The following is a 26,603-nucleotide window of genomic DNA, read 5'->3' on the forward strand; positions in this document are numbered from 1 at the left end:
TTGGTGTGCTGCTGCATACGGGGACCTACTGTGCTCTCTCCCCCACATGTTGCCTCACCCTGGTGTGGTGCCTGTTCGTTACGGTGCCTTGCAGTACAAATGTCCCAGAAACCCTGCATTCCACGGTTGTGAACCGGTCCTCCTATGATCACATTCGGTATCAGGTAATATTATCCCCATATATATGGTCGCCGTAAATAATATCGCCGGGAAAAGGTCACGGCGATATTATATGGGTGACCATATATATGGGGACAGGGACAAAAAAAAAGAAAAAACAATTTGGGGGTAGCGGGGGTGTCCCCCGCATGTTCCATGCAATAATGTCGCCACAAAAAAACAGCCATTTTTCGGCGATATTTTTGCATGGCGAGATTTTTGTGGCGACATTATTACATGGAACCCCACATTGATGTTTCGATGATTTTAGGCAACTCTCATGTGTGAAGGTGCTGAAATCCGGGTAAAGGGGTAGGGTATCAAAATGGTATGTAGCTAGTTGTATCCAGAGGGTCCTTGGTGCAGATTGATGAAACTATGTGGAATTGTATATTGGACAACACTTTGCCACAAACCCAGCCACCCACAAATGTTCACGTTTATAAATATCGATAAATAACTTTTCTTTTTCTATACATTTAGTGTATGTGTTTCCTCGAACCATATGTGCTCTGAGGTCTATGTACCTACTACAGACCTACTCCCTCCTTAAACTAAGCCAGGCTGCTCGTCCATTGCTGGCAAACTTTTGGGTAATTCAGACCAAACCCAAGAACTGTAACTGTGCTCACCCAAGGTGGGCTTTCCTAAATTCTGCCACAGGCAATACTTGTGAAAAATCCTCTAACAGCATGAAAGGGAGCGATTGAGGTAGTGGACGAACAAGGGTGTTTGACATTTGCCACAGAAGCCATTCAATCTTATTTTGAAAATTCTGGTAAAGGGTAGGTTAGGGTACCCTTTGAACATCGCTGAAGAGAGTCGGACAGATAAGGGATTTGTGTTTAGGCCTGCGCCCTAGCTTAGAAACGTAGACAATGATGAGGCGTGGCTAAGCGCAGATGCAAGCGGCTGCCTAATGCGCTCGCTCCGGCGATTTTTATAAATAATGATAAATGCAGACTTAATCTTTAAAGGTGAATAATTTACCTTTTACAAGGTGTCGGAACCCTTGTATTTATCCCTGGTGGCCCGTGGCGTCCTTGCAAGTTGTTTTTCCGGCTCGCCCAGTCAGACTGAAGACTTCCGTGGGCGAGGCCTGCACGGCAACAGTCACATTTTTTCTACACACGGCATCTCCTGTCAGCTGGTCAGCTGCAACGTTACAGGGAAGACGCTATCCCAAGGGTAAACATTTTTTCTCCACAACACGTGTCTTTTATGAAAGGTAATGCTATTTAAACACACGCATAAGGAACTTTTACTGCCTGCATCAACCCTACAGCATAGTTTTTGAAGCTGTTTTTACACCAGGGCACAGTATATTCAAATTTTTGTTATTCCTTTGCCAGAATTTTTACTTATACAATCCTCATAGAAACCAAGGAATTTCATGTAATATTTCTCATTATAACTATTTATTTTCATATTATTGTGAAACAGTTTTTGTCTCATTCGGGTTTCTGGGGCATTTAGGAGTGGCTTGTATTACTACCCCACACATTAACCGGTGGCCGGCAAACTCCATCTTATTGGTGCCAGTTATCCTATAAGCACAGGTACAATGGCTTAAAAAAAGCCCACTGAAGGAGGTGCCAGCATCTCCCACAAAAGAAAAAAAAGCGAATCATTGAAACCATTTATGGAGGATACAAACATTAAACTGCAGCAACTCAATGATAAGTGGTCTGCCTTTGACACTAGAATAAAAGGTTGAAAGAAGGGTTGACTATGCGGGGGATGTGGCTGCCAAAGTCCAATCACTAGAGACCTCAGTTAAACTCTTGCAAAAACAAAAAAAATCTTGAAACAATCTGCATGTTATTGGTCTTTTGGAAGGAACGGAAGGGGATAAAATAAGCCCTTTCCTAAATACAATGCTCACTAAACTCCTAGACCTACCAATAACGATAAAACTCAACATACAAAGAGCTCATAGGATTGGTCCCATCAATAGCACACAGCCCTCCAACAGCCCCCCATAACCCTGATTTTTGCAATACTTGACTATACACTTTAAACTACTAAAGCAACTCTTCTGGAATGGTAGGAACATTTTCATCTCTTAAGACGTCTCCAACGCTACAGCTGCAAGAAGGAAGAAACTACTTGCATTCAGACCTGCGTTAAAACAAATGCCAAATGTGGCATTTTACACCCTGCTCCTGTCACCCTTAATGATCGAACATAAAGCTTTCAAGATCCAGCTGACTTGAGGCTCTTTATTCAAAATTCCAAATAAGATGAAATGTACACTTTAAGAGCACCTACTTGACTATTTTAACAGAAAATATCAATATGGCGAGGGCATATAACTGTTTTTACGTCGCCAGAGTGGGGCGAGGAAGAGGGGTCGCCTTTGCGGCCTTCTATCCCTCCATCTTTCAGTTTTTCATCAAACTGTTTTTTTGTGCCCTTTTTTATTTTGCCACTTATTTTTTCAAGTTTTTTTCCATAGATTTCTTACATATCCATGTTTTTGTTTGTCTCCCTACCTCACTCCTGTATCTTTACCCTCATGTTCTTACCCTATGCACAATTTTACTAAAAAACTTGTGAAGCTCATCTATAGTTAACTCAACTGTAATTACAATGACAACCATTACCATTCTGACCAATTGTTCTGTATTATTCTACCATTGTATGTATATTACCTTGTTGTGAGCAATAACTCTTAATATAACATCTTGGAATGTCAAGAGATTACACAATCCTATTCAGAAACAACAAAATTCTGTCACATCTCAACAGAACTAAGCCCTTGATAGCTTGTATCCAAGAAACACACTTATCACAATCTGAAGCCGCCAAACGTAAATGATATTGGATTGGGCAAGTTTTTTCTAGTGCAGCCGAAGGCAAGAAAAATGGTTTGGCTATACTTAAGAAACTTAAGTGCAAGGCTGTTGCTAATGAATCTGATGATCATGGAAGATGGGTGCTTGTTAAATTGCTTATCGAATCAGTGGATACACTATTGTAAATATATATGGTCCTGCTTCCCAAGCCCCCAATTTTGGATACACCTTAGAAATGAGATTCTCTGATGTAACTCTAGTAACTTCATTATCTGCGGTGATGTAACAAAATTATCGCCCCATTTCTTGATAGAAAATCCAACTCTCATTTTAAGAAGACTAAATCCCACTCACAATTTAACTTTATACTTGAATTGGGGATTGTGGACTCCTGGCGCATCACTCATCCCACAGACTTAGATTATACTTTATTTTCTAATCACCACAAGTCTCTCTTGAGACTTGATCACATATTTATATCAAAATCCATGACCGCTCCCTACTACAAGCTAATATTGAATGTATCACGCTCTCGGATCATGCACCAGTTAATATCCAGCTCACTTCACCACTGGCTCCCTGTAAATCTAATAGATGGCGTTTCACTTTGTCCCTTCTAAGGGATGATACTTTATCTCCCTATATTACTCAGCAGCATAATCAATTTTTTGCAGAAAATAAAGCCCTATACGCCTCCGTAACGAACAATTAGGATTGCTATGAAGCAATTCTTCCTGGCTCCATTATTTCATTCGCCGCTAGAAAGAAAAGATTTCTTAAACAGGAATCGAATAACATCCATCATCAAGCAACTCAATCATCATATGCCAGCACCAACTCAGAAGCCGTTCTAAAAGATAGTTAAACTCAGAATATGATACAATAAACTTGTCACAGAATACTCTTGTGCAAACCTCCTCAAATATAAAGCGAAAATATATACATTTTCAAACACATCTAGCAAATCTCTTGCTTCATATCTCAAATTCAAAAAGGAAAAGGCTATAATTGTGGCAGCTAAGGGTCCCGCTGGCAATAGGGTCTTCTCAGACAAAGATATTATTAAAGTATTTACTGAATTCTATCAGAAGCCATATGCGCCAGAAGCACCCCAAGTAGCACTCATAGATCAATAGAGCCATCAAAGCTCTTAAGAAGGGGAAAGCACCTGGGCCGGATGACTTCTCTATCAACTTTTTTGCATATTTTAAACACCTTTTGGTACCCAAACTCCTTGAGCTTTTCTCACATTTCACCCTAAATGGCGAAGCAAAAGCTTCATTTTTAGAAGCCATGCTTATTGTCTTCCCAAAGTCTAATAAAGATCCAGAGCTCCCCCAAAGTTATAGGCCTATATCCCTTATTAACACAGATTCTAAGATATTTGCAAATATTTTAGCAAACAGACTTCTCCCCTTATTATCCAAACTTATTAAACATGATCAAGTGGCTTATATCAAAGGAAGGCTATCTTCCTCAAATGTCAGGCTTTTCCTTAACTCTTTAAGTGCCATGGGTATTTCCCCCCCAGTGCCAGGGCCTTGTTTGGTGATTTCGGTATGTGGCCATTCAAAGCCTTGTAACTTTTTTGTTACATTCAATATCTCGGCCAAATTTGGCTCCTTTTTTTCCCCCACATGTAGGCGGTCGTAACGCCACCCAGGAATCCTAGGTTGCTGTAGGGGGGTGAGAGAAAATAAGCAAAAAGGCCGAAAATGTTGGGTTTTTTCAAAAAATGGTAATAAAATGATGTACAAAGAAGCCTGTGGTTTTTTCCTTGTAAGAGCTAGGAACAAATGGTTTGCTGTGCTGGATGCCCCAATTTCCCCAAAACGAAACGGAAAGAAATTATTTTGATCTGGCTATCAACTGTTTTGTGAGAGGTAGGCGATTTTGGCCATTTTTGCCAATTGGACATGCATGGACGGAATGGAAGAAAAGGGTAGGAAAGCCGAATTGAAGGACAGAAAGGCATATATTTCTGAAAAGTAGACAAAATTCCAAGTTTAGGAAGGGGTGATTTACGTATGTCAGGCAACAACTAGGTAGGGGAAAATGCCGTAGATTGGGGGAAAAGCGGGAAATTGACCGAAAAAAAGGTATGTGTTAGACATGGTTGGCTTGGTACGGCAATGGCTTCTATGAATTTTGAAAAAAGCAATGCTCTGCTACATTCCCCCGACTCTTGCAGTTAGGAAAGCACACATTTTTTTGTAGTGTTTTACAAAACAAGCAATACCACAAGTCAAACGCTGAGCCATGGTACACAGGAGGTTTATGCTCACGGCCTGAACAGACGCTCTTAGCATGTGTAAATCGGAAAAAACAATGTGGTGAGGAACGGCAGGAATCCATTTTTTGAAAGAGCGCAGGCAGACCTTTTCAAGGGTAGGTGACTTGTGCAGGTTACAAAAGTGTATGGTGCCTAGAGCAGCGACTAAATGTAGGCCACATTTGGGAAATGAAAGGGTTGTGTGACAAAGGGCAATAGCAAATGGGTCAAAACGTTATGAAAACCACAACAAATGTTATACCTTCCTGCGTTCCCAAAGGTGTCGGATGAAAACGATACCTCACGTGTGGGTGCACCTACCTGGGCGCCAAGGGGAAAGCCTAAAACACAGGTAACCCCAAGTCTGTTTCGACACCTGAATTTGACACTTTCTCCAGACAAGCACAACATGCAGATATGGGTCTTGGTTGTCCAAGCCACCAAGGAAAACGGGGAACCCCATGCATTTGCGAAAAGAGGACACCCGTGGGAATCCGCAGAGGTAAGATTTGTGCAAATCGGCCCCAAATGTATTACCCAGACACCCCTGCAAAGTCTGAAATGTGGGGAAAAAACGCATTTTCCGCACATTTCGCTCGGCACACCCATCAGAACACGCCGCCAACAACACATGGCCTACTGTCCCGCGTTCCCACAGGTGTCCCACAGGAGCTGGTATTTGGTGTCCACAGGAGCACCAAATACCAGCTCCGGACGTCAATTCCAGGATAGCCACCATTTTGGGAACAACTTTTGGGGCTCCAAGTCCAAACCACTTCCTTGGCCCCCCTACTCCGAACGGATGACACACAGCCTGCATCCAGTTCCAGTGTCTCCCCACCACTGAGTAAGCTGACCACAGCCTGCTGACGCACCCCAGAAGCAAAGACCAATTTACAGCTTGCTCTACACTGGTGTAACAGCCATTCCAAGATCTATCCTGCATTGCCGCCCCCCAGGGAGACCTATTCCAGGCCCGAGATGAAGGCACCTTGCCGAAACGTCTAAAGGACCAGTAGTCCATACTCCACCTGAACCCTTCAACCTCTTGATTCAGATCTAGACGTCGACCACGTGTTAGGTCACCCTTTAGCCTGGCTACATACAACCTATTGTTATATCATTTATTGTCTTCAGTTTGGTTGTCTTCTATTGAATATTTACACTATCACTTGTCACTATAGGTGGTGGTTACACATTGTTACCAAAGCACTACTCTGTTGTATCTTTGGATATTTGCAATTCAGTTGCTAAACCAGCTATATTAAGGATTGGTTAAGACTATAAATTAACCACCCTTAATACACTGTACCTATGTATCTTTCTATCTCTCAAAAAATCTCAAAAAACTACAAATGCATGACAATGAAATGCATTTAACAGCAAAATAAAACAATAGCTGTAACACTGACATCTATTTCTGTCTGAATTTCTTAACTTCATGAGCACCACCACATTTAAAGTGTTTTTGCATGTATATGACATGACAGAATAAATCTAGGCCTACTGCAATCAATAAGTAGTCCCCAGAACCTCCAGACGTCAGAGCAGACCCCCTTTGTGTACCTAGTATTTCTAGCCCATTGCTCTGACGGTCCTAGGGCTGTCCCTCCTGTTACCATCGACACCTGAATTTGACACTTTCTCCAGACAAGCACAACATACATATATGGGTCTTGGTTGTCCAAGCCACCAAGGAAAACGGGGAACCCGATGCATTTCCGAAAAGAGGACACCCGTGGGAATCCGCAGAGGTATGATTTGCGCAAATCGGGCCCAGAATGTATTACCAAGAAGCCCCGGCAAAGTCTGAAATGTGCCGAAAAAACCCACATTTTTCACTTTGTCGGGGGTTCTGGGTAAAACATTCTGGTCCGCTTTGCGCAAGTTGGACTTCTGTGCATTCACATGGGTGTCTTCTTTTGGGAAATGCATGGGGTTCCCTGTTTTCCTTGGTGGCCTAGACACCCTATGCCCAAGCCCAAATCTGTAGGTTATCTCCCCAAACCTTTTTGTGGTTATCAGTGGGTTAGCCTTTTCCCTTTGCGGCTAGATTGGTGAGCCCACACATGTGAGGTATCGTTTTCGTTGGGACACCTGTGGGAGCATGGGAAGGTATGACATCTGTTGTTGGCAGCGTGTTTCGGTGGTTGAGCAGAGTGAAATGTCTGGAAATTGTGTTTTTACCCCCACATTTTGGAATTTGCCGGGGGTTCTGGGTAGTAGATTTTGAGCCGCTTCGCACAAGTCAGACCTCTGTGCATTCCCGCGGGTGTCCTCTTTTGGGAAATGCATGGGGTTCCCTGTTTTCCTTGCTGGCTTCGACAACCTAGGCCCAAATCTGTAGGATGCCCACATGAACAAATTGTGCTGTGGCGAAAGGCTTGGGTTTACCAGCGGGTTACCCTTTTCCTTTTGCGCCCCCGGTAGGTGCACCCACACATGTGAGGTACCTTTTTCGTCGGGAACGCGAGAAGGTATGACATCTGTTGTTGGCAATGTGTTTCGGTGAGTGGACACAGGGAAAGGTCTCTGAAATTGGCTGGGAATTAAGACAATTCTCAGACATTTCGCTCTGGCCACCCACCGAAACACACCGCCAACAACACATGGCCTACCTTCCCGCGTCCCCACACGTGTCCCAATGAGAGGCAGACCTCTTGAGTGCAGGTGTCGTACCTGAGTGACAATGGGTACATCATTTGTATAGTAACTTCTCTGTAATGCGCTCAGGAAACAGTAAAGTACTGGTAGTAAGCCATTCACATGCACCTTTCCTCAACTTCCCATACATACCAGTCACAATGCAGTTGGACACGCAAGGTGGGATTTAGCACAAGGAGAAACCGCCTTGTGTAGCACAAGAAGGATTGTCCATGTGAGCAGTGATGCCACGACAAGGCACCCACCGGATCACTGGCCATTCGTATCCCTTTCGTGTCTGCAGTCAGTTGGCATCCATTTCAGCAGTTGCACTTCTACCAAATCACTAGCACCAGAGCAAGCGTATCTGCACATGAGCATATCTACACACTTATACCACGTGGACATGTGCTTACAATGCAACCGTGTCTCTAGCAATATCTTAACTATCATTTGGCAGCAATTGTATAGCAACTGTCTGCATTCAAACTTTGTGCCTGCAATCGTATGTGGACACTGATGGCAAGTGCATACTCGCTCACTTGGCTACCGTGCCCTACAGGCGCTATCTTCCACACCAACTTCGAGTATGCCCATAGCAACTCTGGGCAAACATTCATATGTTCAACTGTACCCACACACCCTGCAACATGACAATCTTTTCTGCAGTGCTGGAAAAGTGCATTCACAGAAATTGTATCTGCATGTTCTTTGTATCTTTCCCTAATTCACACACCAATCATATCCTATTCATTCCTACAGAAGACGTCACTTACACCACACAACATTACTCGCAGTAAAACAAAAAAGGCAGGATGTTATGAGGTACGCAAGACACCGCCGCCATATAGTTGGTGTCCAAGTACCACTTTCATGACACTTAGACCTCAAGGGAAGGATCCAAAGTGGCGTGTATTATTTTGAAAAGACACCCCTTGAGTGGAGGGAACCTGAATGGTGTTCTGGTCTTCCACAACGCACCCCTTGAGTAGAGGGAGCAGGACTGGCGTTTCTTTGCATGCCTGGCGTTTCTTTGCATGCCAAACCTTAGGTGGAAGGAGCCAGATTTGGGTTCCTTTCGAATGTACGCTGGAAGCGGATGGGGCTTTCCAGACGTTTTTTTTTTCTACGGCAATCCCGAACAGGAGCAAGCTGCACTAGCCTGCCTTGCCAAGACACCCCAAAGGGGAGTGACCCAGAGTGCTCTACCCTTCTTCTCCATGGCCCGCCTCAACTAGAGGCGGTGGAGTGGCATTCCTTTCCAAGGTGCGGCTGAAGTGGAAGGAGCCTAAACTGCGTTACTTTGCAAGGCACACCACGGGCAGAGGGAGCTAGACTGTCTTTTCCTTATGAGGCAGCCCTGAAGTGAAAGGTACCGCAGGTGATGTCTCTTTCCCAGGCAGGTCTCAAGTGGAGGGGGCAGGACTAACATTGCTTGCCAAAGCACACCAAAGGGGAATGACCCGCATGGCACGACTCGAGAAAAGGGATCCGTAATGATGACTATTTCGCAGGCACGCCTCCAATGGAAGGAGCCTGATTAGCGTTCCTTTGCAAGTCACGCCTTGAGCTGAGGGATCTAGACTGATGTATATCTCGTAGGCAGACCTCAAGGGAAAGCTACGGCTGTAATAATCTTTCCAAGGCAGGTCTCAAGTGGAGGAAGCAGGACTAGCAATGCTCGTGAAGGCACGCTAAATCAAGTGAAGGGAGTTGACATCCTGTTGCATTTTCATTGAAGGTACACCTCCAGGGCAGGGTGCAAGAGTGCCATTCCTTTATAAGACATGCACGATTTCAGCTGCTAAGGGTCCCTTTCAAGGAGTGATGGGCATTTTCGGAAATCAGTCGATCTCCCAATATTTTTCCTTTGTATGATACAAAAGGAAACAAGGCTGAAAGCAGAGGGCAGGCTGTGAAGGGCATTGGGACAGTACACCAGAGTATCCTTCCTCTTTCCTTGTTTTGTAGACATCTTACATTTTCGGTAAGGTTGTGCCTTCGTGGCAGTGGGAGGAACATAATCACCAAAGTGTCGCTCTTGTAATCTGGCCACATCTTCTACCTCTGGAAAGGAGGAAATTTGTACATGAACATTAGCCAGAGATTGAACAATTGCTAATTCAAAGTCTAAAAAGGAGAGGTTGTTTTGTGGAGTAGCTGCACGGTACACCACATAAGCATTGTACGTTGCCATATGCACAATGTGTGTGGCTAACATTTTGTTCCAGAAACGCGACTTGTGTTCAGCATGGTATGACTCAAGCACTTGGTCTTTTTTGTCTACTCCACCCATGTACTTGTTGTACTCCAGAATGCAGTTGGGCTTCCACACTTGCTGAGTCTGCCCGCGCAGAGGAACTGCTGAAGTACTTTCATCATGAATAGTACTTAGCATGTACATGTCCCTTTTTGTCGCAGAATTTCACTGCCAACAATTCATCCCGCCGCAATGCCATACATTGTCCCTTGGCCAACTTCTTACACACAAGTTGTCTGGGGAAGCCTTTGCGTTTACTGTGGATTGTACCGCATGCCAGTGTGCCCACATTGAACAATTCCTTGAACAGTGGAATTCCTGTTTAGAAATTGTCTACATACAAATGGTGTCCTTTGTGGAGCCATGGTGTGAGAAGATCCCAAACGATCTTCTCACTTGTCCCTAAATGAGCTGGGCAGCCCGGAGTGTTTAGGGTAGAGTCTTTACCGGTGTAGACTCTCATGCTGCAGACATACCCAGTGGTACTTTCACACAACATGTACATTTTAATCCCATATCGTGATCTCTTGCTTGGAATGTATTGCCTGAACACTAGGCAACTTTTGAACAACACCAACGATTCATCAATGGATATGTTCTGGCTAGGAACATACACCTCTGCAAATCGGTGAGTGAAGTGGTCAAACTGAAGCCATTTCTGGAAGAGCCTATCAAAGTTTGGCTCCGTTCTGGGTAATGCTGCCGAGTTGTCATTGAAGTGCAACATACGGTGCAGTGCTTGAAAGCGATTTCTGCTCATTGTAGCTGCAAAAAATGGGCAATAAAGTGGTGCTACAGTAGACTAGTATATCGCGACAGACGGCTTGTGTCCAATTCCCATGAGCAGAATGAGACCCCAAAACCATTTCAACATCGGTTGTGGGAACCCATGCTTGTGCTCTGGAGTGGGGTTTTAGAGTGGGACACCTTGACCTCATGAACTGTGCAGCGTATAAATTGGTTTGCTGAACCACATCTGCAATGAACCCATCAACAAAAAGGTTGAAAAAATCAATAGGCTGAAACCCATCTGAATTCACTGTGCACCCTGATATACCAGTGAAAGGGGGCACAACAGGCTGAGCCATTGCTGGAGGCACCCAGAGCGACTCTTCCGCCATGTCAGGAACTGCCACATTGCGTGGCTGTCTTGCACGTCCCCTCCCCCTTACAGGTCCCCTGCGTGTGGGAAGTGTGCGAACAGGTGGATGTACTCTTCCTTCCTCTTCGGCATTAGATGATGACGATGATGAGTTGGAGGAGGGACTTTCGTCAATGGACAACTCACTTCCCTCCTGCCCCTCAGAAGCACTATCTGTTTCAGATTGCATGTCCACCTCTGTGCCTTGCTCTGAGCCCTACTCCATCACTGCAGCTAATGCCTCCGCACCAGACACTGCTCGCCGAGAAGCCACGAGTACCTGCTATGGAACCCTTCACTGCCCAAAGACCAGATGAAGAATGAAAAAATAAGTATGTGTGCTTCTCAAAGTATGGAACGTAGCAGAGTAAGTGATATTCAGTGCCACAAACCTACTCCACACAAGTACACCAAAAGGTCCAGACTTTGCTCACAAACTGTAGCAGCCCTCTGCAATATGACGTACTCCCTGCACGCTACAATAAACGGAGTATTACTTTGCAAACACTCACGTGAAATGCTAAGGACCAGCTGACTGCTTTCCTACAAGTGGGTAGATGGCTACAACACACCTGCACCTAAAGGAAAGAGAACAAACAGCTAAGGACGATGTCCTCGTCTGCTAAACTTTACACAAATACAAGCGTGGGGACGAGGATTTTAGCCACACTACCTATTCAGAAACCGCCAACATGGTTTGCACCATGCCCTCCTCCATGGGATGCTGGTGGATGGGAAATTGAGGTGAGAAGCAACCATGCAACGTATTAGTGATTGGGTGAGTTGAAAAGCCATAGGCAATGAAGAAGCGGACAGGGAAGATAACAAAAGTACACGGCAGGCCCTTCCAGGCACTGCTGGCACATTTTTGACAAAAACACCTGCTCATTCACATAGGGGTGTCTTTTGTAAGGGGAAATGTCATGAGGACGAAATTAATGCAAGGCCAAGCAAATTGATTTAGGCTGATGCAAGTGGAGATGGGTAGCTAAGAAATAAGCAGCACAGACATACTGAATGCATTGACATGCCATGAACGCAGACAATTGCTAGGAAGTGGGAGTCTCACTGCCAACATACTTACTACCATTTTTATTCACATTTCACATATTCCAGTATGTCCATCAGTTACTGGGCACCCCCCACACCACCTGTAAAATAGCGTCTGGGAAAAATCCATTGTCTCCAATGAACAGCTCCATGCCTGTTTTTGGAAAGGTGCACCCCATCTCTGTGAAACATCACAGCACCTTTGACAATGCCATGGTGAATGGTCCGTATTCTGTTGTTGCCCTCTGTCTGTCTAGTGAACTCGCCATTCAGTTTCCACACCGAGCGGTTGGTGGCCCTTGTATTCCCTTGAGTTCTCCAATCCATCCTGGGAATCTTCTGGGACCAGGCCACCACAGTGTTTGGAAACCTCTGAGCAATCCATTCAAGGTCCGCCATGAGCTGCTCCCGTACCCCCTTCCATCCCACGAACGCAAAATCATGTCCTCCCAGGTGCACCACTATAAGGTCAGGGGGGGGGGGGGCTCTCCTTTTGCTTGGGCATCGATGATGGCTCCTCTGAGCTGGTGAAGGCGCATCCCCCTCACCCCAAACCAATGCACTGCAAGGCCATCCCTTCCAGACCCAGATGTAGGTGGCCCTCAGAAAAGTCGTGCAGCCCTTTGGATAGAAGAGTGGCCGAAAATCCACACAACCCTCATCCTCGCTAGGAAATGGAAACAGGAAAACCCCCATGATTATGGCTACACATACAGTTTACCAAATAAAACAGCGATTGCGTCAACACATGGCTCTTGTAACAATCCCAGACACATACTTCACCCATTCGGAACGCACCTCTCATTTGAGATAACAGTAGGTCGACACATAATTTTCAGGGAAAGAGGTGAAGAAGATAGTATGTCACCTTGTGCCAATAACAGTTGTGCTGGCACAATTGTAAGCAGTGAAGGTTTCTACTCCTGTGGGCCACCAACTGCACTGAACGGTGGTAAGGTGACTTGCACATGCTACACCACTATACTTTGGCAGGGTGACTAGTCTGCCAGAGGATATGAAGTCCACAGGAAGTGTGCTTTGTGCGCTCTCTGAATATAGGTACCCTGACAGACTGTGCCACAATTACCACAAATGGATGCACCTTCAGACACTCATTTTGAGTTTCGGCCACAGCTCCAGGACCACTGGTGAACTTGGGGGCTCTCGAATACCAAGGCAGAGAGGCGGCCAAGGTCGCACACATCAACCACCACCACCCTACATCGCTTCCTGGTCAGCACTACATCTTTCCCCTCCAGGAAGGGATGGGGACTATGCCAAGGCACCCTGCACCCAATGCTGAACTTGGGGGACAAAATATCCACCTGGGGGACGGACGCCCGAGGCCAATGACATCCACCAACCCCCCAACGTCCTGCCCCTCTAGCTACCCTGCGTTACAGCTTTTCCCCCTGCAAAAGGATGGGAACCCTGGCGGGGCACACTGGGCCCACTGCTGGAATTGCACCACAGAAATGGTGGACGTTGCAGTAAAAGGAATGAGCTCTGTACCAAGTGTGCATAGCATGCTACGAAAAAAATGACCATTTGCATAACTACTGGAAAAAAAATTGAAAATGTGCTGCTACTTATGTCAGCCAAACCTTTCCTTCTGCAAAGCAGCCACCTTCCTCAATGCAAGGCACAACCATCACTGGCCCGCGAACCTCCCCACTACACTTTCCCACCCATATCACTGACAATGCAGCCACAATTCCTTCCACCCCTGTAACCCTCCACCCCACATTACCAAGTAATATATGTTGTACTTGCATAAGTCAGCGAATGATTTTCAGTAGCCGCAACTGCAAAGGAAACATAAAAGAATTACATTCAGTGCTTTGCCTACCAATAAGACATCCAAACTGGCAACTATCTGTACATTTTTCAATTCCTTCAACCAGATACATGACACTTCTCAGTCATCTACCACTACGGAAGGCTAGACTGCACATGGATTGGAAATGGAAATAGGACCAGTGGGCATATGGCATCCCTGACCAGAAAAAAAACCTCCTGGAAATCTGGCACCAAACCATCAGTGTTTGGAAACCTCTGTGCAATCCATTCCAGTGGCGGGGGGGTTGCAGTTCCTTTTGCCTGGACATTGCTGATTGCTCCTCTGAGCCGGTGAAAGCGCTTCCCGCTGACCCCAAACCAATGCATCGGGAGGGCATCCCTTTGAGAGCCAGATGTGGTTGGCCCTCGGAAAATCGTGCAGCCCTTTGGGTGAAAGAGTAGCCAATTATCTACACTACCCTCATCATCACTAGGAAATGGAAACAAGTAAACCCCCATGAATATGGCCAGACCTACAGTTTACCAAATAGCAGAATGATTGCATCAACACATGGCTCTTGTAACAATCCCAGACAAACACTTCACCCATTCGGACATGCACCTTATGTGAAATTACAGTAGGTCAATACGTAATTGGCACTTGTGTTTCAGGGGAAAGAGGTGAAGAAGACAGTATGTCACCTTGTGCCAGTAACACAGTTGTGCTGGCGCAATTGTAATCAGTGAAGGTTGTCTGCTCCTGTGGCCCACTGACTGCACGGTGGTAAGGTGACTTGCACATGCAACACTGTTACACTTTGGCAGGGTGACTAGTCGGACAGAGGATATGAACTGTGTAGCAAGGGTGCTTTGTACCCTCTCTGAATATAGGTATGTGCGCCATTCATCACAAAAGGATGCAACTTTGGACACTTTAATTGTGAGAACTTGGGGTGCAGCTCCTGGACCACTGGTGAACTTGGGACCACTCAACTACCAAGGCAGAGACACAGCCAAGGTCACACACATCCACCACCCCACAACTCTGCCTGGCCAGCATTGCAGCTTTCCGCTCCAGGAAGGGATGGGGACCCTGCCGGGGCACCCTGCACCCACTGCTGAATTTGGGGGACACAATATCCATCTGGGAGATGGACGCCCAAGGCCAATGGCTTCACCCCCCCCCGTCCTGTCCCTCTAGCTACCCTGCGTTACAGCTTTTCCCCCTGCAAAAGGATGGGGACCCTTGCAGGGCTCACTGGGACCACTGCTGGAATTGGACCACAGAAATGTTGATTGTTGCAGTAAAAGTAATGATCTCTGTATCAAGTGTGCGTAGCATGCTCAGAAAAAAATTACCATCTGCATTACTACCGGCAACGTTTTTGAAAAGTTGCTGCTACTTATGTTGGCCAATTTTTCCTTCTGCAAAGCAGCCACCTTCCTCAATGCAAGGCACTCCCATCACTGCCCCCTGAACCTCCCCACTACCCTTTCCCACCCATATCACTGACACTGCAGCCACAGTTTCTCCCACCACAGTAACCCTCCACCCCCACATTACCAAGTAATATATGTAGTACTTAAGTCAGCAAAAGCTTTTCAGTAGCCGCAACTGCAAAGGAAACATAAGAATTACATTCAGTGCTTTGCCTACCAATAACGCATCCAAACTGTCTGGCAGATATCTGTACATTTTTCAGCTCCTTCCACCACATACATGACACTTCTCAGTCATCTACCACCACGGAAGGCTGGACTGCACAATGATAGGAAATTGGAATAAGACCAATGGGCGTATGGCAACCCCCAGCACAAAAAAAAACATTGCACAGAATGCTAAGTGGCAAACTTCCCTCCCAGGGAAAAAGCACTGTTCAGCTGGACTGGGGGCATTTTGTGTGCTACCCCACCAAGTGTGTTCCTGGCCACCACAATACCTCCCGAGAGCACCCACTTCCCTTCACAACACCAACACTACAGGTCCAGTTCCCACCTATCCCAATAGCAGTGTGCCCTCCACCCACTATACCATGTTGCAATAACCAAAATGTCATCCGTACATAACAAGGGAGAAGCTTGAACTGCTCAAGACCTTTAAAGGGAAAAACAAAACATAAATTATCGGTCAGACCACCCAAATACCAAACCACCCATACTGCCCCCCCCCCTATTGCATTGGCCAGTACATTTTGGGCACCCCGGCGCCAGATTGGCACACCATTGTGCCCCTCTGTGCCAAGGCAAGTATAGTAAACAAAACACAATTCAAAATGGCAGGCTGCCCTTTAGCAGGGCGGAGAGGCCTCCTACACCGCTGTGGAATTTTCTAACGTGAAGGGGGGGTGCACCTCTCCACCCCCATCCCAATTGGAGGGGCGGCCCATCTCATGTAGCCTTCCCCAGGGGCAGATAAGGGGGGGGACTGTCCTACACTCCTCCCTGGGCTCAAGCGTCCGTTCCTAGGAGCAGATATCTGGTCCCATGGATGGCTGCATGACATGGCACCCACTCCATTGCGGGTGGGGGGGAGGGGGTCAACGCCCCATCCCATTAGAAAAATTCCCCGACCCTTTGGGGTGCCCCACCGCCCCCCTAAAAAGCATTCCACCATTTTCACTTTTTTCCTTTGGTAACCCAACTCCCCTTGGTGCAGAGAGGCACATTGATGTGCCAATTCTGGCCTCGCGGTGCCCAAACCTTACTGCCCCACCCTCCGGGGGGCCTGTCCCACCATTTTTGGGAGCCCTCTCCCCCCTCACCCCAAATGGGTGGCGGGGGCACCTCATGCATGCCTCCCTGGGCCTCCTACAAACTGCTGTGTGAGGTACACCCCCCTCCATTTGGGGTGGGGGGGAGAGGGCCCCCAAAAATGGTGGGGCAGGCCCCCCAGTGGGTGGGGCGGTAAGGTATGGGCACCCCGGCACCAGATTGGCACATCAATGTGACCCACTGCCCCAAGGCAAGTTTCATAAACAAAGCAAATAATGGAAAATGGTACACTACACTTTAGGGCGGGCTGAGGGGCATCCTAAACCGCCAGGTCATTTTCTAATGTAATGGGGGGGTGACCCTCTACCCCCCACACCAAATGCAGGGGGGCATCTCATGCAGCCCTCCCTGGGGTCAGATGACCCTTCCTAGGAGCAGATATCTGCCCCCAGGGAGGGCTACATGGGGTGCTCCCATTTCCCCTTGGGGTGAGGGGGAGAGGGCCACCCCCATTTCTGTAAATCTATCCCTGGTGGCTAGAGGCCCCCCAATCCCACCCAAAATCCCCTTTTGAAATGTTCATTTTTTTTGTTTTGCCCCCTTCTATGGGACAGATCAGCCATCTGCCCCCACGGGGGGGGGGCTAACCTGCAGGCCCCATCCTTTTGGGGTCCTGCACACTAATTCCTGGTAGCCCTCCCCCACTCCCCAATTGGATGGGGGGCTACCTCATGTACTCCTGCCTGGGGCCATAAATCTGCCCTAGGGAGGGCTACAAGGGTTGCCCCCCCTTTCCACTTGGTGTGGAGGGGGAGGACCACCACCATTTCAAGGGGGCAAAAAAATCCCAGGCCCCCACCTCCCACCCCGTTCTATTTATTATATTTTGTTTTACCCCCCTTCCCTGGGGGCAAAGGATCAGACATCTACCCCCAGGGTTGTGCACATATGTGCCCCCATGCTCTGGGGGCCAGGGGGCAGATAGGGCTGCTCCCCCACACATCACAAACGTTTCCATGGTGGTCCAGTGGTTGCTGGTCACGGATTGAGCGCTCTGCGCTGATCCGTGACCAGCAATGCCTCATATATGTGGTGTCCTTGGAAAGGGGAGAACCTCCCCTTTCCAAGGACACCACTTTTTCCTCTATCCCTGGTGGCCTAGTGGGCCCCAGGGCTCCAAACCCCCATTCCCACCTCCCCCTTCCCGCGCTTTTTTTTTTCTTTTTCTCCCCTGGGGACAGTGATCATCTGCCCCCAGGCGTCTCCAGCGCTGTGGCCCCATGCTTTGGGGCCACATGGGGGGGAAGGGGGCCGCTTACCTAGGAAGCAGCCCCCCTCCCCCCACGTCACAAACGGATCTCTATTGATCTGGTGACATTGCTGCCCACGGATTGCGCGCTTTGCTCCCGATCGGGGGGCCGCAATGCCACACAATGGGTATAGTTGGAAAGGGGAGATTCTCCCCTTTCCAACAATACCCGCCTCGATCTCCAGCTTGAAATACAGCTGGAGATCGAGGCAGAGCAAGAAGGGCTCTTGCCTTCACTCTTCACCGCAGCAGCCGAAAATGGCTGCTCCAGTGATTTTACTTTGTTTCACGCCAACATGCTTTACGCACGCCGACGTGAAACTGAAGGTAATACAGCCCCCTGGTAGCGAGGGGGGACCTCCCCCTTACATAGCCCGGGGGTTGTATTACAGTTTTGAGCGATCCCTGCTTTGCAGGGATCGCTCAAAACAAGGTGCCAAAAAGGACGAGATATCGCATCCTTGGCACTTAAAGGGTTAATATACTAGATCACCTATATAAATCAAATGACCCATTTGCTGCAATCTCTCTAGATGCAGAAAAAGCATTTGATCGAGTGGAGTGGCGTTCTATGTTTGAAGCCTTAAAGTGGCATGGCCTTGATCCTACCTTCATTTCCTTTATAAAAATACTTTATTGAAACCTAAGAACTACTATTTTTTATTAATGGTCAATTATCTCCCTACTGTCCTCTATCTAGAGGAACGCGTTGCACCTGCCCACTTTCCCCACTTCTCTTCATTTTAGCTCTAGAACCATTTCTGGAGAGCATTAGGCAAGACGAAAACATAAAGGGAATACTATGTGGCAATTTACTAATTAAATCTACAGCATATGCTGATATCTTATTATTAAGACCCTCATCTCTCCATATCTTACAAATATTTCCGATTTTCTTTCTTTTCCCCTTCTCCCTGCTTCAGGTTATAAATTAAATGCAGATAAATCTGAAATGTTACACTTGAATGTTCACTGTACCAAACATACACTGGCATCAGGAATGAAATGGTCCCCGAATGGTTTAAAATATTTAGGATATCATGTCTCCAATTCTATCAAAGAAATTGTAAAGCTTAATACCACAGCCATATTATCAAAGAACTCACACACTCTGTCTCGCTAATTCTTATCTTGGTGGGGTAGACTGGAATCCATCAAAATGATGGTAGCTCCCATTATCATGTATCCGTTGTACATGCTACCTTTACCTCTCCATCCTCATTTTTCAAATCCATAGACTCTTGTCTGACAAAATTCCTTTGGGGGGAAAGAAACATAGAATTTCCTTATGTAAGCTTACATGTCCACGAACATCTGGTGGTGTGGGCTTTCCGGATTTTAGGAAATACCATGTGGCCTTTGTCTTGAAACAGACGCAAATATGCCTTATGTATGATCAACCTATTGATGTACCTCAGTGGCTATGTCTGGAGAGAGCTATGGCCTTCCCCATCTCTTGGAAGATTGTTACCTTATCAAAAAAAAAGAATACATGCATTAAATGTACAAGTACTCTTTTGTTATCCCAGTATCTTCAAATGTATTTGTACCCTCATATTCCAAATCCCACCAAATTTATCTAATCATACCTATGGTTCAATCCTTTGATTTAAAATTAAAAAACGCTCCCTCTTTTGGAGTCCATGGCTCTCTAGGCATTAAACATCTGAACCAAATGTTGTACGTGGTGCTCCAATTACCTTTTAATGAATTTGTAATAAATTGTCATAGCCTGTCCTCATATAGATATATATTATATGCTGCTATTATGGATAATTATGATTCTTTTACTTGTAATGATATGGTCCTGAATGTTGATCGACTAAAAATCCCCTCATGGCTGCCTCACTTTTACAAAATTTTGTTAGAAACCCCATCAATTGCTACTATGCAAAAATGTCTTCTAGCTTGGCAACAAAATTGCACTTTTCCAATTGATGAACCACAATGGCCCCCCATATGGAAACGTATATGGAGAATAACCACATCAGCCAACTTAATGCAAACCCTATTCTTCCTTCATCACAGGTCCTTTATAACTCCACCACTACTCTACAAAGGTGGAATCTCAATGGATGATAATTGTTGGAGTTGTACACAACCTTCTGGAACTTTTAAACACATGATGCTTGAATGAAAATGTGTTGAACCTTTCTGGATTAATGTATGGAATGTAATCAAGGAAATATTTAATTTACAATGTGACTTTTGCCTCCATGCTATCTATATTGGTAATGCTTATTCTGTACGTATACTCAATCTGCACAAGAGTTAAGTGAATTTGTTTAACGTCTTCGTGTGGACAGCTGTTAAAATGATAACATCCACCTCGAAACATTTAAACAAACTTCACCTTAAGATATGGTGGAACACAATATGTAATAAACATACATTAGTAAAGTGTAACGCATATACCCCATATCTCTTAGAAAAATGAGTTAAAATGGAAACCCTTTATAGAATTCTTAACAATCAGTATTCCAGACTAGCTAATATATAGTAATCCATGCGCATTGTTCTGAACTTTCTTCCCCTCTGTTATCCCACCCTTTCCTTTTGTGTGTCTCTTGTGTCCCGTTTGTCATGTATGTCCAAATCCCACCTTCCCCATATATTAAAATGCTTTATGGTGATTATCCTTTGCAAACCATATTCATGCAAAAGCTTCTATTTATCTTAACTGACATTGTCATATTTTATTTTTCATTAACAATGTATATGCTCAAATCAGTTACTGTACTCCAGCATTATCTTGTTATATGCCTTCTCTGATCTATTTTAATCCATGTATTTAAACAAAAAAAAGAAACTTAGACAATAGGGGTCACCTATATGTGGTATAGGCATGCTTGAGTTTGAAATATGGGGTACGAACATGTAAAATGATGCAAGACCCTTAGTGTGCCACAGTTCCGCCTGCTGCCATCACAACCGCATATTGACAACATTGAAAATAAACCCCCTTAAACAATATTTGTCGTTTGGGTATTTTTAAGGCCATCTTTTATCAGCGGTACTGCGAACGGATGCACGTGCTTTGTGAAATGTGGTCATGTGTCTTCTACTCACCCGCTTCTAAGTGGGGAAAGGGATACTCGGCTGGCCTCTGAAGGTTCCTGGCCAGTTCTCCAGGTTTGAATTCCTCCAGATTTCCACTTGGGGTTTTGACTGATGTATTATAGGAGATGTAGTTTTCATGTTTCCTTCCCCGTCTACCTGTTGCGGTTGACTGGAAAAAGGTTTGAACTGAACAATGAGATGCTGCTTTATTGGTCATCTGTTAAACTATTGATTGGGCTTCTCTTCATACTTTTTCGAAATGTTGTGTTATGGCCTTTTTGGCCTGGGGGGACATTTACTCTGGCTAGGTTTTAATGCTTTCATAAGATGAGGAATATATGCGAAGGAGAACACATGATGATCCTCTCCTGCTCCATGCCTCTATATGGTTTTGTCTAGGCTGCAGTTGATGGCCGCCTTTGCTTGGTTCCATAACGACGCACATCCACTAATGTGGCAATGTTGATTAACTTCCTTCTACTAAAGCCCTCCAATATGGAAGCCCTCCAATATGTTTTTACGGTTTTCTATTAATCTGCCTTTCCACCCTTGGATGTTTATCTTTCAGCAACAACTGCATGTGCGGCGTTTGGCACTATTCCTGTGCATAAGTAGTTTGCCCTCACCAATATTGTAGATGGCTCTGTATAGGACATACAAAGTCAGTTGAGTCCATTTGAATGTTTTCATGTTTTGTAACTCACGCCCTCCAAACATACATTGACAGATTGTGCTCTCCGTTTTATTCTTGCAGTGCTGCTGCCTGACAGGGGTTTGACTCCCATCTTAAGTTAATAAAAAAATGACTAATTGACTGAAACTGGGTGTTATAACATGGAGAAATATAGTCCAAAATATCCTCTTGTAAGGTGCCACATACACCAACAGTGAACATTGAATCTCCTTCAAGTTCCTGGCTTTTTTTTGAGACTATCTTGTATGTGTGTACAAATTCAATTCCATAAAGTTGTAGATCTCATTTGATCTGAATTTGAGAAGATCTACGCATTTGTCAGCCCATTTCAAGCCATCGATGTCTGAAGCTCAGGAAAGGTGACCTACCACAGCATTCTCGCTAGAGACGTGAGCTACCTGGAAGGTGGTACATGGTGCAGAGCTGAAAAGATCCCCTTCTGGGTCTATCCCCTCATCTGGTAATAGTTGTCCTGGGCTTAAAAGGCGGACTATGGCGACATGTAGTTGTCACTTCAACCCTCCACGTCAAAATCCTTACATGCATTTCAGGGGAAGGTGAATCAACCTTCAAAAAAGCATAGTAACAGTGTATAATTATATCCCAGGTTCCGCTCTATGCAGTAGACACAGAGCACTCTTACAAAAATGGGCCAATGCTGGGGAGCAAACCCTGATTTTGAAGACTGTGCCCGTGAACCAACTGCCACAGAATCCTAAATGTAAGCGGGGATCCCAGTAGGGAAAGTGCTAGACCTGACAGTGTACCATCACGTCTATCTGTACGCCAGGCTGGATCCCCATACGTTCATGAAAAATCTATCCCTTCAGTGACGGCTCCAGCACTCTTGGTGGTAGAGGAGAGCAGCCGTAGAAGACAGTAGCAGAGACGAGAACGTGCCTGGCACTTCTGTCTGTATATATAATGTCCAACAGGTCTTATGTAAGCTTGGGAAGACGCAATCCTGCAGCAGCTGCATGCCATTTGCAGAAGTGGACCAATATCAAAACGTCATACAAACCAGGAAAAACCAGAGCCAATAGGCTATAACTTAAAATGGAAAGAGCAGTCCTACATGCTGATAAAATGGTTCAGCAGGTTGAGCACTCATTGCTGTGATCTGTTTGATTCGCAGGTTCAAATCCCAGCAAGGTTGACTCAGCCTTTTATTCTTCTGAGGTTGATAAAGTGAGTACCAATATCGATTGGGTAATAATGATTTATGTAAATATGTTCCATGTAAAGCACCTTGGATGAAAGATCTATATAAATAACATTATGAACAACCTACTAGAGCTTAGTGTCTGGGGGACGAGCCATGCCCACTCGTGGAGCGATAAGTTAACTGGCGGTGCTGAATGGAAGATTCCCCATAGCCCTTCTACAAACCCCATCTATCCTGTTGTAAAGTATCGGAAATAGATGCTGGGCAATTGCTCCCAACTCGGCATCAGTTAGTGATTGGGAGTCCTTTTCCCCTTCAGCCATGCAGCCCGGGGGCCCTTGCTGGTTTAGTTTACACACAATTTTCTGTGCGTGGAGACCTGTTTTGAAGCCACATGTTTTACCAGTGACTGAGGTTCCCCTGCAACCTTTTTTCCTATATTGCCCTATGGTAGCCTGTATGGCTCCTTGGACATCGATGCTTTTTAAGCACCCCATTTGTGCCCTAGGTTGACCATGTCACCCTACAGTAGTGTGAAGTAGATTAGTGGCAGCTGTAATTTAGTTTTGGCTTCACCAGGGATGATGGTTTTAGTGCATTTGTTTCATAGCCATTGTGGGTTTTTTTGTAAAGCTAAGTCATTTTGTTTTTGACCATTCCTTTGTGGGAAACAGGCCTAAAATGGCAGTCATGCACACATGGCACAGCGTGAGTCCAGCCCTTCGCCCTCTTTAGTAGCTTAGACTGGTTCCGTGCCCTAGACAGCTCAATACAGACTTTATCGCTGGACCTAAATGTTTGGCGTTTAGGCCAGCCCATGTGTGAATGTGTATGTCTAGGGGAGACGCTGAATCCTCTGAAGTCTGTGAGAATCCTTTTGTTTACTTACTGGAAACGCATGCTGCATCGTTAAAATATAATACTAAACACTCTGATATAGAGAGGATGAACACGTATGTTCCACTAAAATGTAGAAAGTGATTTGGTAAAGAGAAATTTACTTTCAAATATTGAACACACGTCAGACACAGGTGGATCAAGTGTAAACTGAGAACCTGTTTTTTTGTATTGCAACCGAAAGTGTCTTCTGCATTTCATTTTTCGGCATGTGATAGTACAAATGTGGTAAACTACGTTTTGCTCTGGCAGGTAGCAACAGGCTTCACCAGGAAGAGCTTATGCCCTGGTGTGCCATCAGAGCATTCAAATTTAGCTCACTGGGGTTTGACTTTCATTACAAAGATGGCCGTGGTGAACAAGGGTTGGTCGCAATAAGTGCGTAGCAATGTAAGTGATGCTTTGTAGAAAACACCTATAATACATCGCTATGATGTGTGGAGTGAGCGAAGTAAAGATTCATTGAGGAAAAAGGGTGTGGGGGAGTGGACCTAAAGACTATTTTCAGTAACGAAATCTGTTAAATTAAAACAAAAAATGCAGACCAGATATTATTTTATCCAAATGTAAGGTATGTTATTATTAGACTCTTGTTCAGTAGCTAGACTGTCCTATTTGTGTTATTTAACTTGTGTAGTTGATTTGTATGTCCATAATGTATTTTCCAAGTTGACCTCTTTCCTTGCCTGTGTTTTTGTAATTTATTCTCTGGGATTACAGGTTGCAGTTACTTTGATAAACATAGTAATTGCTTAAATCCAATTAACCTTGTCCTAAAGGTCCATATCACCTGCTTTCATTGCATGCCTGCACTCTGGTATTCTCACATTGTCACTACATGCCGCAGCTTGGTGGCTGGGGATGAGCCAGCAGCATGAGCTCTATAGCCATCTTGGACGATTGATCATGTCCAAGATTCATCATGTCCGATGTGTCTAGTGGTTTGGAAGGAAGTTCGGCCAGTAAAAATGGTTCTTGATACCCTTGAATGCTGAAAGACAGGTTATCGCATATTAGCTCTCTGTGGGTGGGAGCCTGTCAAGCTGTAAACTGGAAATGTGGGCTGATACTCCCGATCTAGCCCACGTTCCAAGCTGCCTGATGGCTGGATCTGAAGCCCGCTATCCTACCCGGCCACCCTCCTTTCCATTTCTTTTTTATCCCAATCCCTCTCCCCATCTACCGGATTGTGGCGGTGCCGCAGCTCCCCTGCCTCTTCTGGATTCCATGGTAATGGAAGAGGGGCTCTACTACCATGACGGCCATCTTGGCAAAACATTTTCATTCATAGGAAGGGATGCATGCGTCATCCCGTTCAATGAATGAATGGGCTTTTTTTTTTTTAAAAAAACCCCGGGGTACCACTTTGGTAACACGGCGTGCTAATGATGTTAACCTGTTCCACAGGCAATACTGGGGGTAATGTCCTGATGCCCTCATTAGCCGCCCTTGCTTCGCTCGGCCGTTAACTCTGGCTGCTGGGTCCTTACACCTGGTATGGCCTGTGGAACGGACTAAGAACGCCATAATCTCAACGTGGCGCCATTTGAAAAGGAATGGTATTGGGATGTCATGACCATGGTATATGTGAAGGGGCCCATGGTTCCACGTGACCTTGTGGCTATTTTAGTACGGAATCTCGAGGTGCAAGTCCAGCTGAAATCCAAATACTCGATGGTCTAGTAACGTGTACAAAAAGAAGCACGCCTCATCTGCTGTTACTTGTCACCCGGCATCAATCATGTGGGGGTTGTTACTTTTCTGCAATTAAAACTGTGTGGGCATTACTTGGATCGTACAAATACAACTTGCTTCCTTTTTTGCCCTTCGCCTTGGCATTTAAGTACATTTTCTATACATGAAAAAGGTCACGCCTGGACCGCATCTGACTGACAGTGTTAGCATCACGTTCTGCTTAAGCTTTCCTCCAGGCTGTAGCGCAGGCAGCATGCCTAGATGAAAACAACGTTTTTATAAAAATGTATTGAGGCTTTTTCCCGCCTTAGTATCCAAGATTTTCAACCACAAAAGAAAAATGTTAGCAAATATTTAGTGGCTGCTGTGCGTTTAGGCTTTTAACACGTGTTTTTTTTTAAAAAAAAATGTTCTTTTCTTGCAGAGCCGTTCCAACAAGGAAGATCCCGAGCAGCTACGACTAAAGCAAAAGGCAAAAGAGGTAGGTCTTCATATACGCTGCATCTCTTTCCTTCTGCTTTTGGCTTTGTTTGAGGGAGGTTGGCAGGGCTCTCTCATGGCAATTAAGCCTGGGTTTGTTTTGCTGTTGCATTCCATTTCAAGGGGCCTCTGGGAAGGACAGGAACTGCCGCAGGCAAGGGCAGCACATCAAATGAGGTCTCTGAATTATGAGCGCCTTTTTTATGCATTTAGGCCTTTATAGAAAGGGTGCTTAAAATCCACAGCCTACTTTAAGAAAGCATTGCAGCATTTTAAAAAGCACCGACAAAAACAAACTTTGAGATTTAGCATCTGGGACCGTACAATGGGCTGCATTTTTTTCCAGGGTAATTGTTCGTTTTGTAAATCTGATACTACTTATAATGCTTTGGCTGGGAGGCGGAACTGGGATTTAGTTTTAAATGGAAAATGCCCCTGGCTTTTAATTTTCTGAGCCCAGCAGTTTTCTTTTCTGAGACGGAGCTTGTT

At 45.4% G+C, this 26,603-nt stretch overlaps 1 protein-coding gene across 2 annotated transcripts in view; it reads left to right on the forward strand.

Moving 5' to 3' along the window:
• The window catches only part of LOC138497449 (transcription initiation factor TFIID subunit 4B-like), a 927,656-nt gene that overhangs the window by 635,607 nt on the left and 265,446 nt on the right, over positions 1-26,603 (forward strand). For both annotated transcript variants that reach the window (XM_069620942.1, XM_069620943.1), the window contains one exon: positions 26,059-26,115. In XM_069620942.1, the coding sequence (XP_069477043.1) occupies positions 26,059-26,115 (57 nt within the window). The remainder of the gene's footprint in view (positions 1-26,058; positions 26,116-26,603) is intronic.

The sequence above is a fragment of the Ambystoma mexicanum genome, chromosome 5q, assembly GCF_040938575.1.
Source record: "Ambystoma mexicanum isolate Mex_15411 chromosome 5q, UKY_AmexF1_1, whole genome shotgun sequence".
Lineage (NCBI taxonomy): Eukaryota > Metazoa > Chordata > Amphibia > Caudata > Ambystomatidae > Ambystoma > Ambystoma mexicanum.